This window comes from Sinocyclocheilus anshuiensis, unplaced genomic scaffold (assembly GCF_001515605.1).
Source record: "Sinocyclocheilus anshuiensis isolate Anshui unplaced genomic scaffold, SAMN03320099.WGS_v1.1 scaffold185, whole genome shotgun sequence".
Taxonomy (NCBI): Eukaryota; Metazoa; Chordata; class Actinopteri; order Cypriniformes; family Cyprinidae; genus Sinocyclocheilus; species Sinocyclocheilus anshuiensis.
The window spans coordinates 807,044-823,189 of record NW_015539887.1 but is presented as its reverse complement, the minus strand read 5'-3'; the positions used below and the strand labels follow the sequence as shown (position 1 = coordinate 823,189).

General features: G+C 35.9%; 2 protein-coding genes across 2 annotated transcripts in view; both read left to right on the top strand.

Annotated features, from left to right (window-relative positions):
* LOC107685537 (3-hydroxyisobutyrate dehydrogenase, mitochondrial-like) overlaps positions 1–5,764 on the top strand; it is a 17,318-nt gene extending 11,554 nt beyond the window's left edge. Inside the window, exons 5-8 of the mRNA XM_016482150.1 lie at positions 1,849–1,982; positions 2,075–2,151; positions 2,689–2,845; positions 4,756–5,764. Of these exons, the coding sequence (XP_016337636.1) occupies positions 1,849–1,982; positions 2,075–2,151; positions 2,689–2,845; positions 4,756–4,914 (527 nt within the window). The 3' untranslated portion in view covers positions 4,915–5,764. The remainder of the gene's footprint in view (positions 1–1,848; positions 1,983–2,074; positions 2,152–2,688; positions 2,846–4,755) is intronic.
* Positions 5,765–11,550: 5,786 nt separating this feature from the next.
* On the top strand, positions 11,551–12,847 carry LOC107685614 (homeobox protein Hox-A13b). Its single transcript, XM_016482263.1, has 2 exons — positions 11,551–12,207; positions 12,593–12,847. The coding sequence occupies exons 1-2, from the start codon at positions 11,580–11,582 to the stop codon at positions 12,832–12,834; spliced, it is 870 nt and encodes a 289-aa protein (XP_016337749.1). The 5' UTR covers positions 11,551–11,579; the 3' UTR covers positions 12,835–12,847.
* The last annotated feature ends 3,299 nt before the right edge of the window (positions 12,848–16,146 follow it).

The following is a 16,146-nucleotide window of genomic DNA, read 5'->3' as shown; positions in this document are numbered from 1 at the left end:
TCTGAAATTTGGCACAAAGTGATGAGCCATGATCCAGCTTTGCTTGCAAAGACTGAGATGCTCCTTTTATACTCAAACATGATACCTTTACCCATTACCAATTCACCTGCTTACTGTGAACAGTTTCAAAACAGTTTAAAGTGGATATTCTATAACCTTTTCACTTTTATTTTGCCTCTGTCCCAACTTTTTTGGAATGTGTTGCAGCCATCAAAATCTAAATTTGTTTCTATTTACAAAATACATTTAGGTTGGTCAGTGAAAGATTTCCAAAGTTTTTCTTTGTACTTTTGTCAATTAAATAAAAGTTAAAGAGAATGAACAAATCACAGATTCTTGATTTTATTGCTTTTTTTATAAAACGTCCCAACTTCACTAGAATTGGGGTTGTATGTCAGTTTAAACTGGTTCACCCTAAAAAATTCTTGCTTTTCCTCACCCTCATGTTGGTATAATTTCGTATGGACTTTTCTTCTACATAACGCATGGAGATATTTTGCCAAATGTTTCAGCTGTTTTTGTCCTAACAATAAAAAATTTGTGGTGTCCAGAAACTTCAAGCTCCATATCCTGTTCATATGACTCAACTGGTTCATCCAAAGTCTGCTGAAGTAGCTTAAGACTTGCTTTGTCTGATGAACAAATCAAAATTTAGGCCTCAGTTAAAGGGATACTCCACCCCAAAATTAAAATTGTCATTAATCACTTACTCCATCACCGTAGCGCCATTTTGGAGAATAACCACTGAACGCAAGCAACGTACGCTATTGTGTCAGCTGTGCTGCAGGGATGTGCTGTTTTCGTTCAAATCGAAGCATAAATACACGTAGAAAATGTATCCTTGTGTCGCGGCTGACACAGAAGAGCGTACGCTGCTTGCTTTCAGTGGTTATTCTCCAAAATGGCGCTACGGTGATGCGGAGAGACACAGAGGAGACTAATTGTTGAATAGTCGTTATTTTTGTTTTCTTCGCGTACAAAAAGTATACTCGTCGCTTCATAACGTTACGGTTGAACCACTGATGGCAGATGGACTATTCTGACGATGTCTTTCATACTTTTCTGGACCTTGACAGTGTAATTTACTTGGCAGTCTATGGGACAGTCACAAGCTTCCCGGTTTCATACAAAATATCTTAAATTGTGTTCCGAAGACGAACAAAGCTTTTACGGGTTTGGAATGACATGGGGGTAAGTGATTAATGACAATTTTAATTTTGGGGTATCCCTTTAACCTAACAAGATGGTAACATCACAAACTTCAAATATCAGCTAACATCAAACCTCATTGGTTCTTGGATGTCACATGACCAAACATCAGATTTGATGTAGTCAGTGTTCCATTTTATTTCAGTTAAAAATGCTTAAAGGGATAGATTACCCAAAAAAGATAGTTCATAAAATTACGGTTGAACCACTGATGTCAAGTGGACTATTTTAAGGATGTCCTTACTACCTTTCTTGAACGTGGTAGATCCCTTGCTGTCTATGCAGGGCCACAAAGCTCTCGGATTTCATCAAAAATATCTTAATTTGTGTTGCGAAGATGAACGAAGGTCTTATGGGTTTGAAATGACATGAGGGTGAGTAATTAATGACAATTTTCATTTTTGGGTGAACTATCCCTTTAAAATTGTCTCTTCATGATACTAATCTGTAAATTATGGACAAAAACAGCTGTAGCGCTCTTAAAAATATCTTATTTTGTGTTCTGCAGAAGTCAGTCATGCACGTTTGAAACAACATGAGTGTGGATAAATTACAGAATTTTCCTTTTTAGGGGAACTTTACCTTGTGTGTGTGTGTAATGTACAATATGATCTGCATCGTTTTCTATATTTATCTCAGGTGTTGGTGCTGCCACTTCAGGTAAGCTCACCTTTATGGTTGGTGGGCTAGAGGAGGAATTCAATGCAGCCAAGGAGCTTCTGAGCTGTATGGGTGCTAATGTGGTGTACTGTGGCCAAGTTGGCACCGGACAGGTACAAACAGAGTATTTAAGAATATAGTGCCATTCTTAGAAAGGTGCTTATTTATTTCTGGTCATAATCTCTCTCTCTTCCTTGTTTGGTAGGCAGCTAAAATCTGCAACAATATGCTGCTCGCCATTGGGATGATTGGAACAGCAGAGACCATGAACTTGGGAATCAGGTGCAGTTCGCAGTTGAATTACTTGAAGGAATAGTGCACCCAAAAATGAAAATTTGATGAAAATGTACTCACTCTCAGGCCATTCAAGATATAGATGAGTGTTTCTTCTTCAGAACAGATTTGAAGAATTGTAGAATCACTTGATCACCAGTGAATCCTCTGCAGTGAATGGGTGCCATCAGAATCCAAAATAGTTGATAAAAGCATCACAATAATCCACACTAATTCAGTCTGTCGATAAACATCTTGTGAAGTGAAAAGCAGTGTGTTTGTAAGAAACAAATCCATTATTAAGGCATTTTAACCTAAAACTCTCAACTTCTGGACAAATTATGAGTACATTTTTTCCAAATCTGTTTGGATGAAGAACAAACTCATCTACATGGTGGATGGCCTAGGTTAAGTACATTTTCAGCAAAAGCGATTACACAGACGATTCAATGATACAGCTGTCTTGATGCATTTACTTTTTCTACAGATTGTATTATTTTCTACTTTTTAACCAGAATGGCTTTGTATTCATTTGTGCATTCACAGATTAGGGCTTGACCCAAAACTTCTGGCGAAGATCTTGAACATGAGCTCTGGCCGCTGCTGGTCAAGTGACACATACAACCCTGTCCCGGGAGTTATGGAGGGAGTGCCCGCTGCAAACAACTACCAGGGTGGCTTCGGAACTACACTAATGGCCAAGGTTTGCATTGTTTTTTTATATATTAGTTTCCACTGTGGTTACTACTAACATAAGGGGTAACTAATAAACAAAATATTTGATTAGTGAAGTCTAGTCTATTTTTCCACTTTTTATATTGGTGTTCAAATGTTTGGAATAGAGAGTTTTTGAGAAGTTTCGTTTGTGTTGTTTTTTTTTTGTTTTGTTTGAGAATGTTAAATTTTTACAATGTGAATATATTTTAAAATGCAATTTATTCCTGTGATGACAAAGCTGAATTTTTATTCTGTTGTGCTGATTTGTTGCTAAATAGGGATGCACCGAATGTTCAGCAACCGAAATTATTTATTTATAATTTAATTTTGGAATAAGCGAAAATACCGAATAAATTGTACCGAACAATGACGTGATGTGATCAAATAGCAACCAGTGTAGAGTGAGAGGCGCGCACTCTATATAATGCAACAAACTTGTCGGCAGTGTGGAATCATTTAAAACGGTCCGAGAAAGACGGAAAAATCATTAAGCACTGACAGCACATCACAGGCCTTCGATGAGAAGAGGAAGGGGTGGTTGTTGCTGGTTACTGTTTGATGAGTGAAATTGAGTAATGGCCTTAAACAATTGGTAAATAAACTGCAGAATGTTATGTTTTGTAATACACGCAGGAATTGCATGTATTCTGACAGAGATGATGAGCTTGTTAGTCAGGGTTCAAAGTCCAAAGCATGACAAAAATCTGTGCTGAAACAGTGTCGCTCGTCAGTTGCTCAGTATCATTTTTATGACTTTTTACAAGGCATGTGACAATGCGATACGTGCGACAAACATCTTCCCAAATTCATAATAAGAATAATTTATAAATCTGCTGTTGTCAACAAAAAGAAGCACTTAGGTCTTCCTGTGGTTTCCCCCAAAATAAAAGCTGAAAAAAGCAACTCCATCAACATTCATAAATGTTAGGATTGTAATCTTTCTGTTGTTCTGTAAAATAAAAAAAGACAATAATAATAATGATAATAATTACAACAGCTCTATTAATACATTTATTATAACATTCACACACAGTGTTCAAATTGGGATCTGTAATATATTCTAATATTTTAAAAGAGTAGCAAGGCTGCATTTATTTGTACAGTAAAAAATACATGCCTGATTCAAGAAGGGGGTCTCAAAAATGGCCAAAAAAATATTTAACCCTTCAGGGTAATACAAGATTTGTCTACTCTTGAAGGTATGTTTATGAAAGTAAAGTTAGTTTTTTGTAAATAAAAATTAAGGAATAAATTTTATGGAACACTGTCAGTGTGTCTCTTTAAATGTAAATGTCTTGTATTAGCAATGCTTCAAAGTGCTTCAGATTAACTTGTTAAATTGTGGTTTGTTGGTGTAATGTCTGCTAGAAAGTTTAAAAATGTTCAATGTTAAAAAAATTTCAATTGTTGTTTGGTAATTGATTTTTTTTTTCTTTGAAAAGCAAGACAAAACAGTAAAAAGCACATTTTGGCCATTTAATTTATGCAATGGTAAAAAGAAAATTGGCAAAATACATGGGGGAAAAAAACATGGAAAACCATGCTCGGTATTCGGCCTTTGGCCCAGTGTGTCATTTTGTTCGGTTTCTGCTTTGGCCAAGAATTTTCATTTCAGTGCATCCCTACTGCTAAATAAACACTTATTATATACTGCTACCACTGATATAAGCATAAACGTTAATGCTATTGTCACATTTCACACTGTTGTTAAATATTATGGGGTGGGTGGGGGAGACTGCGTGTTAATTTAGTAATTGTCTTCTTTAAAATTGCCTTGAGGCCCTGTATTCGGTTGCAGATAGCGTTTTTTAAATGCAAGAACACATCTAATAGTTAACTTTTCAAATGTGCAGTTATGCTTATCTCACATGGACATTTTCTATCATTTATCCTCAGGATCTGGGACTTGCTCAGAATACAGCAACTAACACAAAGACACCAGTGCCGTTGGGCTCTCTGGCCCATCAGATTTACCGCATGATGTGCGCACGCGGCTACGCCAGCAAGGACTTCTCATCTGTCTTCCAGTTCCTTCGAGAAGAGGAGGGCCAGTAGACGGCAACACTCTGTCCCTTCCAAAGCCTTACCCAGCACTGCCTGCCTTTCACATGACCTGACATGCAAAACTTTGACCCAACTATGTGATTTCATTGGCATGCGTGTGCTGGGAGCCATAAATAAATGAATGAATGAGTGAGTGAGCACATATGTAGATTGGATGGTAGTGGGAAAGGTGTGTGTGTGTGTGTGTAATGTTTGAGGCTGTGAGTTCCTGTTGGAATCATGTTACTTTTGTGGGTCCACTCATGTACAATTAGTAATCCACCAATCAATTGATGAGATGCCGTGAATTAAATTTTTGTTCTGATTTTTTTTTCTTGCCTTCGTTGCTGTTCTGTAGGCTAACAAAAATTTATCATTTCATTCTCACAAACCCGCAAGACTCAGATCAGCCGTTACACTCCTTCTCTTTGCATATGTACAATTTTAGTTTTTATATCTTTAATGTATCTGTTGAGTCTAATTTGCTGTGGCCTAGTCTTGGCAATTGTTAATAGTGTTGGATCTACATGTAAACACCTGGAAATGAAAGCAGGAAATATCTGTAGCTTTGATGTTAAGACTGTGGCGTGTTGATGCAAGTTTATAACACCTATTTTTCAGTTCTACGCAAACCTGGAAACTGAAGTGGTATTGTAAGGGTACTAAGCAAGGTTTACAATTGTATAGGTAATCCTGATGAATGCGGTTAACCAGTTAAAATGATGCAACAAAGCACATATTTTTACCTGGTCTACCCCTCTCTTCAAGGTCAAGCAGTGGAATGTTTTTTGATGCTTCTTTATGAAGCCTCACCTTGAATTCAGTGGCATGTAACATGCACAATAAAAACGACTCATCAACACTACAAGTCTTTTACACATCAAGGAAATTGTATTATTTTAGTTTCATGTTCTCCGCGTTAGACTGGATGGGATAATTCACCCACAAATAATTCTGTCACTATTTACTCACTCTTATGTTGTTTTTTCTCATAGAACGCAAAAGAACATCTTTCGAAGAATGTTTTGAAGTGTTTTTATCAAAGCCAGTGGGGATCAAAACAATACAAGACCCCTTGACTTTAATTGTATGGACAAAAATATAATTTGTTGTATTTTAAAAAAGAAATTCATAATGGTTTGGAATGCCATGAGAATGAGAAGATGATAACAGATATTTCAAGGTCAGGAACCCAGTAAAAATTATATTCAAGCAATCATTAATATGTAATTTCATCCGTTTGTGTGCCCCAGCTGGCTTCAGTCACAGTTCCAAGAAGCTAATAATGATACAGTCAAGATACATATTGTGAGGAACATAATAAGGTGTCTTCATGACTTCACTTTCTCTCTTGCTCACTATTTTCTTTTTCCCCTATTTCTCCCCTCAGAACTTTGCATTGCTGCTCCATCTTCTCTCATTGTCTTTCGCCTCTTCTTGTCAAACTCACTTTTGCTCTCCTGGTTTCCAAAACGAGGGAAAAAGCAGTCAGCGGTATATGTTTCTTGTCTACCCACCAAAGAGCCACAGAGAGGCCATAATGCTAGAGGTCACATGATCACAGGACAGACCCATAAAAAGCCCATTAAGCATGGAGGCCTAAGTGCTGTGTTGTTATCTAGTTGGCAGGTCTTCCAAACAGAGGACCATGGGGTAGTTAGACTTCAGACAGCCCCAAACCCGGAATCTCATTCCGGTTTCACCCACTTAAAGCATGACGCTTTCTGGTCCCTCTGGTCATTGAAAAAAAATCTTTTCTCAGAGGTAAAGATTTTCTAGACCGAAAACATTATCTTAATTATCCTTTTTATTCGTTGTGTAGTTTCTTTTTGTCATTTTAGTCACCGGCACGCTTCAGATTCGGATTATGTGGACAATCATCATCAACTGACTAAAAGGCCACGTGGTGATTAACAACATTAAATGGCGATTTCTGCTTCGCCTGTTACATCAATTTCTTCTTTTTTTTGTATTTTATTAGCCTATTTTTTTTTTGCCTAGCCGTTAAAGGTGTATTGATTGACAGTGTTGGGGAGTAACTAGTTACATGTAACGGCGTTACGTAATTTAATTACAAAATAAATGTAACTAATCAGTTACATAATCAAAAAGTAATCAAAAGTAATCAGTTACATTACTTTAATAAAGTAATTGAAAAAGTTACACTACTATTACATTTTAAGTAGGGTAACTTGTAATCTGTAACCTATTACATTTCCAAAGTAACCTCCCAACACTGTTGATTGAATAAAACATGTTTCTAAAACTATCCAACGGATGGGAACTCTTATATGATTATGGAACAGCTCAGATGTGTGATCTCGGAGTTAAGTTAATAGCATTCTTTATGTGTAATTGTTATTATATTGTAATTTCACACAATTTTTCTTCAGCAGGTCGTTTCAGACAAACACTTGGGTAACACTTTATATTAATTTTATTTCTGAAATGATCAAAATATACAAGACACCCTATTCAAAGTAAAACTCTTGCTGCTGCTCCGTGAACTACGAGTTCTCTCAAATTATATTTAATTAATTGTTTGATTTAATTTTATTTTTCGTGTGACAAATACGTACAGTAGGTTTAATATGTTTTATTTAATTGTATGGACCTTGACACGAGCAGCAGGTGTGGTCGAACTAGGATATGTGTCCTACTACTTGGATTTTGAGTATGGTGTAATGTGGTTGTTAGGTTTAACTACTTGAAATATAGCATGCTAGCCGAGACCTCACTATCTGGATTTCCAGAACAGACAGGTTTGATAACTCAGAAAATAGAACCACGGTATAGAATTAGCTGAGAAGTCCAGTGTGTTTATCGTAAAAAAAAAAAAAAAAATGGGTCCATCGATCCCACTCATTACCTTTAGCCTATATTTATCCAAACAAGCTTGTTTGTTTTATTTCATTATTTTCACACATTGTTTCATTAAAAATCATTTATATAAATAATTGTATTTAGTAATTGAGAAAAAAAAAAACTGGGACCAAACGTTTGTTTGAAAACATTTTCTAAAAGTATTTTAGAAAGTTCTTTCATTGGCATTTTTTCCAGCACTTTATCTACAAAATGGTTTTATTTAGGACAATTAATATTTACGTCAGTGGAATTTAATTGTATCTTATAATAGCCTGGACATTAAACGAGTTAAATTAAAAATAGCCTATTTAGTCTACGCTTTTCGCTACAATATCTAGGCCTATACATATAACACACATGTAAACACAAAAATATATTTCAGTCAAACTCTTTGGTTTCAGAGAAAGAGAATTATTCCTATGACGAATGTTTGGACTTTGAATCATAATGTGCCAATAAAACAATTTATTCCACTTCATTAAAACATTAATGTTGCATAATAAAGGTGGTTGGAGATATTTTATCAGCACTGAGAGTAAACAATGATTCCACATAACTCTACGGATATACTGGACATCGAGTTTCTGCTTTAAAGCATCAAAGTTGTGACATTTATGAACATTTGCATTAATTTTAATGCAGAAAAACATAGTAATCCAAATTCATTTTCAACTATTTATCTGCGAATAATGTTATAGCTTATTTCAATATGATTTCATCTGAATTGTTTTGTAGCACAGGGTGAAGGCGATGTATACATTGTTCTCAAAGGCCTATTAGATTACTGCATTAATTCAATTTTTCGTGCATTATATAGATTTTTAATAATTAATTATATTAATAGGCTATTATATTTGCTTGATTAATATGTAACCTAGTGTTTTTAGATATAGGTCTGGCCATAATCATTCCACAAGACCAATGCCGTGCAGGTTTTTTTTTTAAAGATATTTCTGACCATTTTTAGTACCACACATTTAAAAAGATTTCTACGCTTTATCTGATCATGTAAAACTGTGTCAAGACGCGTCATACGAATCATTTAATTGGAAAGTAGGCTAATTCTGGCCATAATTTCGAATTACAATTGTATTTACATTTGCAAACATTTCTATCAATCCATTAATAATTAGTAGGCGACATCCGCAATGTTAGTATGTGCCTGAAATGTAGCGCAGGTGACATTAAGTGAGATCTAATGATGTGCTATTTTATAACGTAACGTACAAAATAAGGTCTTAAGGCTTCGTGCCTCTCAAATGGGCTATTTACTTTTAATGCATTTACACAAGCCCCTACTACTTTGTCTTCACTGGTTTTCGTGAGTGTATTTGTAGAACAAGATGAGTAAAAGTACCTCTTTCAGAATCTGAACCTGAAATGAAAAAGATGTAGGCAGCTAAATTTGCATACATTTCACTCAGTTCCAGTCTTTTGCTCTGTTTTTGAGAAGATATTAAATCCAAGCCTCGCTGCATCTTTGTTGGTGGTTGAAACTGTTACACCAAGTCTTATTTCAGTCCATTGAAATTACAGACACATTTACAGAATTTTTATTTTTTCCTATCCACATATTGATTTAAATTAATTTAAATTAAATTGATTTATCCTAAATCTTACTACCACAAACGTAACAGTAGTATATCTAATTTTTAAGTAAACATCGTCATTAATATGCTCTGTGAATTTGTAAATGTAAATAGCATAGATATATTAAATAGTCCACATGCAGTTGGCCTGCTCACAGGGCTAAAGTAGCCTATAATATAGTCTAAACACAGTACGGCGGCCGTGGTTTATGTAAAATCTTGAGGAAACAATTGATTTTTAATGTCGAGGAATGATGTAGCCTATGAACGGTCGCCTCATCCATCGTCAAGGTAAATTTAGAAGTGCATTGAATTTTCTGGATCTAGTGCAGCAACAATTCCCACATCCGTCTGTACGCATGTTGACTTTGTCTTTTACACAGCTCAGCTATTGAGAGAGGGTCGAACAACGCTGAACGTTAATAGCTCAAGAAACCTTAAAAAGATCAAATAGGGACTTGGCGCCTAACATGCCAGTGTTTGCACGCCACCAGCGAGCTTATTTCCTGTGTACTCTGCTGGATAGTGAGCTATACAAACGGCTGCCCGCTGACTAAAAAAAGACCTGATTCTTTAACAGCGCTCGAATTTATCAGTTTATCATTTTTCTGTGCTCCTCATAAACAGCTATGCCGTGTGCACATAATAATAATAATAATAACGACAAAAGTAGGAATTAATCTATTGTTTTAAATCACCTTAAATAGCCTAACTGGCTGATATTATTCAACATTAAAGTAACAGTTTCTGAGCTGTAAGGGATTCGGTGTTTCGCAGATAATGGTCAAAAATATTATTGACTGTATTTTAAAGAATCATTCCAAAACGAAGGGGGTTTATTAATTTAACCGCAACACATTTTTGTGTTTGAATTTATTAGTCTGCAATTCAATTGAAAAATAAATAAATAAAATACAAATATTTTTTTTGAACATTTATGTCATGGAGTACGATATCCTCGTATAGGATACTATAGTCGCTCATCCTGTGTGCTAATTTCAGAAAAAAATACAACTGACTTAAAATGATTGAAATAACTGTGATTATTTGTTAATGCATCCTATTACACGGTTTTATAATCACACTGATAATCGACTCCTATAATAGGTAAGAATACTATTCATATTTAAATGTTTAACGTGTATTATTATTATTTATACAAATAATACAAGCCTAAATATTAGCCTACGTCTCTTTACTCTATCGTCTTGCTATAATTCCAGCAGTCAGACCACTGTGCCAAGACATCAGATAACCAAAGCTGTAATGAAAACATTGATCAAGAGACGTTCATGTTGAATCTGTGGCATCACAAGCAGTAGTATAATACCTTTGTGCTCCTGTTTACAATGCACCCGGAGATGTGTGGTTGTTTCCTGCCAGACGGTCTAGCCTCCAATGACAGCAAGGGCCCTGGCTAGACTGCAACTTTCAACTTGACCTTGGCCTCCAGCCGCGCGTAACTCAAATGTAAACGAGTCTTGCCAAATTGTGGGCTGGATTTCTAGCCGTATAGAGTAATAAACTGGTGGTCATTTTCATAAAGTGTGATTTGTTATTTGACAATTTCATGGGGCTCGAAATGGTGGTTCACTGTGGCTGTGCAAAATTTTGTAGAGTAAAATATATATATATAAAAAAGAAAATAGCCACTTTAAGACTTTTTGGTTCCTTATTTAATTTTCACATCATCAAATGGCTTGGAAGACAAGCAAATGTTTTTCTTTAAAAAAAAGCAGCATAGGAAAAGAAGTCGAGTTCGAAAAGTTAAGCTGTCCGCGTTAGCTTTTTCATTACTGTTAACTGTTTTAATAGTATGTGAGAAAATTATATTTACAAATTTGTATTAATCTCACTGTTAAATTGTAGGCTATACTTATAAAGGAAGGTGCGTAATATGTACCAGTCCCATTGCGCAATGGAATGGCACTTGGTTTCCTCGTCAGGATAAAGCTTATCGCCAGAATCTTTATAGCTATTTTTGACCAAATCCCTCCACTTTGTTTCAGTTCAGTGCAGTATGCTTGTCTTGCTAGATCGGCGTTATCTCCAGTTTAGACGTTTATCAGCCTCTTTGCATGTCACGTGCCTCCGCTCGTCCAATAATAGCTGGATCTTGACGCACACGGGACGCATGGGTATCTGTTACTCCACTGATCCACTGCTTGCCTTTCAGTCTTGGGGAATTCTAAAAGAGCTGGTAGGCTCCATGTAGGGCGTGCTATGACAGCGTCTTTACTCCTCCATTCCCGCTGGATTGACCCAGTGATGTTTCTCTATGACAACGGCTTGGATGATATGAGCAAAAACATGGAAGGATTTCTGGGAGGCAATTTTGCTGCTAACCAGTGCAGGAATCTTATTGCCCACCCGTCTTCTTTGGCCCCGAGCACAACCTACACGTCGAGTGAGGTGCCAGGATCGGGCATGGGGGAACCTGTCAAACAATGCAGTCCGTGTTCAGCCGTACAGAACTCTCCCAGTGCTTCTTTGCCCTATGGATATTTTGGCGGCAGCTATTACCCGTGTAGGATGCCCAAGTCCTGCACGCAGCCCACCTCCTATGGGGAAAAATACATGGACACGTCTGTTTCTGGAGAGGAGTTCCCTTGTCGTGCTAAGGAGTTTGCCTTCTACCAGGGTTACTCGTCTGGCCCTTACCAGCCTGTACCGAGTTATCTTGACGTGCCAGTCGTACCTGCGCTGAGCACCCCTGTGGAACCCAGACACGAGTCTCTTCTGCCTGTTGAAACGTACCAGCCCTGGGCAATCACGAACGGATGGAGCAGTCCGATGTATTGCCCTAAAGACCAAACGCAGTCAAACAGCTTATGGAAATCGTCTATTCAAGGTAAAAAAAAAAAATGCTGTATTTCTGTTTTATTATCTGGGGGGGAAATAGCCAACGCACTAGGGATTTAGGCTAAACGAAAAATGTAGTGTGCGTAAAATTGACCTTTAGGCCTACGAATAGCAAGTGTTATTTAAAAACGAAGGGGCTTACTAGAAGTTCCTCGTCAAGTACAATTTTTATTCTCACCACTTTTCATGATTGCAAATAGTTTTTATGCTAATAGCCTATTTCGTTCGACGTTTAGGTGTTTTATTTGTTGCACTGCTTTGAAGACACATTGTGTTTTTATTTTCTAGTTTATTATTTGACATTTCTGGCATGAACATCTATTTTCATTACGCTTTGGCAACCAACCTTATTTTGGTTTTCTTCTGACCCCTAGATACTGTCTCGGGTACCGATGGAGCCTCAGTGCGTCGAGGGAGAAAGAAGCGGGTTCCCTACACCAAGGTTCAATTGAAGGAACTAGAACGAGAATATGCCGCAAATAAGTTCATTACTAAGGACAAACGAAGAAGGATATCTGCTCACACAAACCTGACCGAGCGACAAGTGACCATCTGGTTTCAAAACAGGCGGGTGAAAGAGAAGAAAGTGGTCAACAAGTACAAGGGCATCAGTTAAGGTCTGAAAGAATTCAAAACTGAAATACCAAAGGGGTATAAATGGAAGGACCTTCAACATTATTTATTCTGAAATCCATTCTATCATCTGTTCCACGTCAAGAGACTATGCGGAGATGCGCAGGAGGGGACATTTATATTTTACTTCCCTGTGTACATATTGCCAGGACACTGACACTGATAAAAGGCGAAGAACAATGAACCCATATTCACCACTTGATTTTTTATTCGTTTTAATCTATAATGTATTTGGCAAAGACGTGGGAGGAATGTAAAATAGCTACACTTTCAACTAAGAAAATCAGTAAAGTAAACAGACAAAACCATGGAAATTCGTGTATTTTTTATTTTTACACATCAAAAACAACTGTACCTTTTAGACTGTGGATTTGCATGCTACGCTAACTGTACAGTAAATTTACCCCAAGTCGTGACAGATTTTTCTTTTGAGCTTTTATTTTCTATTTACCCCATACGCACATTTGTAAATAGCCTACAAAGTCGCTTCCAGGCACCTGCGAAATATACAAATTCATTCATGTTTTACTGCAGACAGTATTCAAATAAAACTCCCCATATTAAATGATGTACTACCATATTTGTATCTTTATAATTATTACGAATGTCTACATTCTGCCAAATTGTTTAACACAAATGCATAAACAATAGGCCTACAAATGTTTATCGCAAATGATCAGTTTCTTTTTAATGTATCGATTTAATTCAATTTCCAGAAAAGAATGAGTAAAATAGAAGGACATCAGCTGCTAATACGAATGGGTGAATAATGGCTGTGATATTGTTGTCTTTAGCCAAATCACTGATGAGAAGTTAAAAGTGATTTTTTGTTTGTCCCAGAACAAATGTTCTCCAAGAACCCTTTTCCCTGGGCGTAACGGTGCTGTCATCTAGTGGCATAAATATGTATTTGCCTTGACTTCCCGCAGATGGTTCATTGTTCCTCATAGAAGTATTTGAGAAAAAACATCTGAAATCTAAGAATACGAGATTTATGTGTTTGCGTTATTAAATAGCAAAGCACTTAAAAGTTTGTATAATAATCCGTTTTGCGTATTTCCAGTAATCTGATACAACGATGACTTCGGATCTCAAAAGTCGGTAGTAGGTAAAATAGGTATAAAATCAGTGTTTGAGTCGATGTTTTGTGTGCTTTTTTAAATTTATTTTGCCATGTAAATGAACCAACTTAAATCTGAATCATACAGTCAAAAATAAAAATTCGAGAAAGAGGTGAGTGAAAGGCAGAGGAAAAAGTATGAAGTCCGATATTAGTAGCCTATTTTCTTCTCCGTGAATGATCTGTGAAATCCAGTTAAAGTATGTTTTGCCATGTAATTGCCATGTTGTGCCATGCCTTTCCGAAACAAAATTACAAAATAAGGTTTCAACCTTTTCCTTCTTTCACATTTCAACTAGCAAGCATTTACAATAGACACTATCATTTAAAAAATGAAACAAAATATAAATACATAAATGGCATCAAAACGTCTTGCTGAAATCAATTTACACAAATAAGAGACAACCCTAACACAATGACATCTGAAATAAAGAAAACGAAAGAAAAAAAGAAACCTTTACAAAAACAGAAAACGAATAAAAAGATGTAGAATTCATTCCAATAAAATGTGTGAAGGAAAACTGGTAAAGTGACAGCTTCAAATTAATATATTTATTTCTATTCGTATTATTTATTTAGAGACTTTGGAATATTATTAGCTATAGTTTATGATAGTTTACTTACCCAACAAATGCATTTTAGAATGCATAATTTCGGTATACCAATTGCTTAAGTTAAATCCAAACCCAATGCCACTAAGGCATCAGTACGTAGTTTTGAGAATACAATAAACACTAGCACCAGAAATGCAATCCTATTAAATACTTGGCTTTTTATTTTTGCATTTGCGAAATTAATCAAGCCACATCGAGTAAAGTTTCACCACCAACATTTTTAATCTGAAAAACGATAACAGCAGTTAATTTATGTAGTCTACGTTTTTTAAAGAACCAGAAAGATGTAATTTTTCATCAACTTCTTGCGCTTGTCACAGAGCTGATACAATTGCATTTCAAATAAGACGATACATTTTAATCGTTACTGTTTCATTAACAATTGCCCATTGATTCTATTTTATACTATTCTATTCTACAAATGCATAAAATAGCAAAACCTTTACATTTAGAGAGAATTTGCACCAGTAATTCGTTTCTCACTGCTGAATAGTCACAAATAAATGATCTCTCTGTGGGACGTGAAGGCAGCCTATGAGCTGTGGTCTCGAAAAACGTCCAAGCAGACGGAAAATGTGGAGAAAAGCATATGGACGGGATTCACTGTTTGCGTTTCAACAAGCATTTTAATTTGGACTGTGCTGCCACCCAAAGGCAATAAAGGAAATTACATTTTAGTAAACTAGCGGTTCTCAGTGTTGGAGACGGTCTGTGTAAATTTAAATGTAGTCTGCTAAATGCATCAATTATTATTATTATTATTAGATCATTTTGAGTAGAGTGTAGCCTATAACAATGTTACATGTTATAAAATTTTACTTATCGGTAAAATGAAATAGGCTATGTGATGTTTATATGCTCTCGGATATGAAGGATATATTCCTTTTATAGGCTAGACGAATATAATGTAGCGTGATTCCCGAACACAAGTTAAGCGAGATATGAAACAGTAATATGCTATTGTTGCCTCCTTGTTTTTCCGCAATAACAAGCAACAACGACAACAAATCCATTGCCGTTTTCTTTCATTGCTCATACGAAAAACAACATTTTAACATTAGGTGCTCGTCTCTATAATTACTTTTCTGCAGGTCTACTGCAGAAATAACTAGAATGTTTATAAATTAATTGTACATTTTGAAGAACTTCTCGTACACACAGTCTGATTTTATATAGGCTACTCGTTTCATATATTCATTTTATCAAAGTGAAAAACTCTTTAGGCACACAAAATTTGTATTGTAGTTTCAAACTTTTTTTGTTTTTGTTTACAGACGCAATGTTTTAGTGTTTTTACTTAAAAAGATGACCTAACAACGCGTTTAGTAATCTCCTTTCTAGGCTACTATTGATAGAATATTATAATTCATTTACATGCCTTTTACAATTCATATTTAGATTATTATATCAAGTCAAAAAATTAACTGAATGAGACGAAAGCGTTCTATAAAAGTGTTTTAATAGTTACTTTGTCGGCCTGTCTATTTTATGGCATTTATTGCCCAGAGAAAGACGCACAAAGCCGTTCGTCTCAACAGTTATTTTGGGGAATATTGTTATA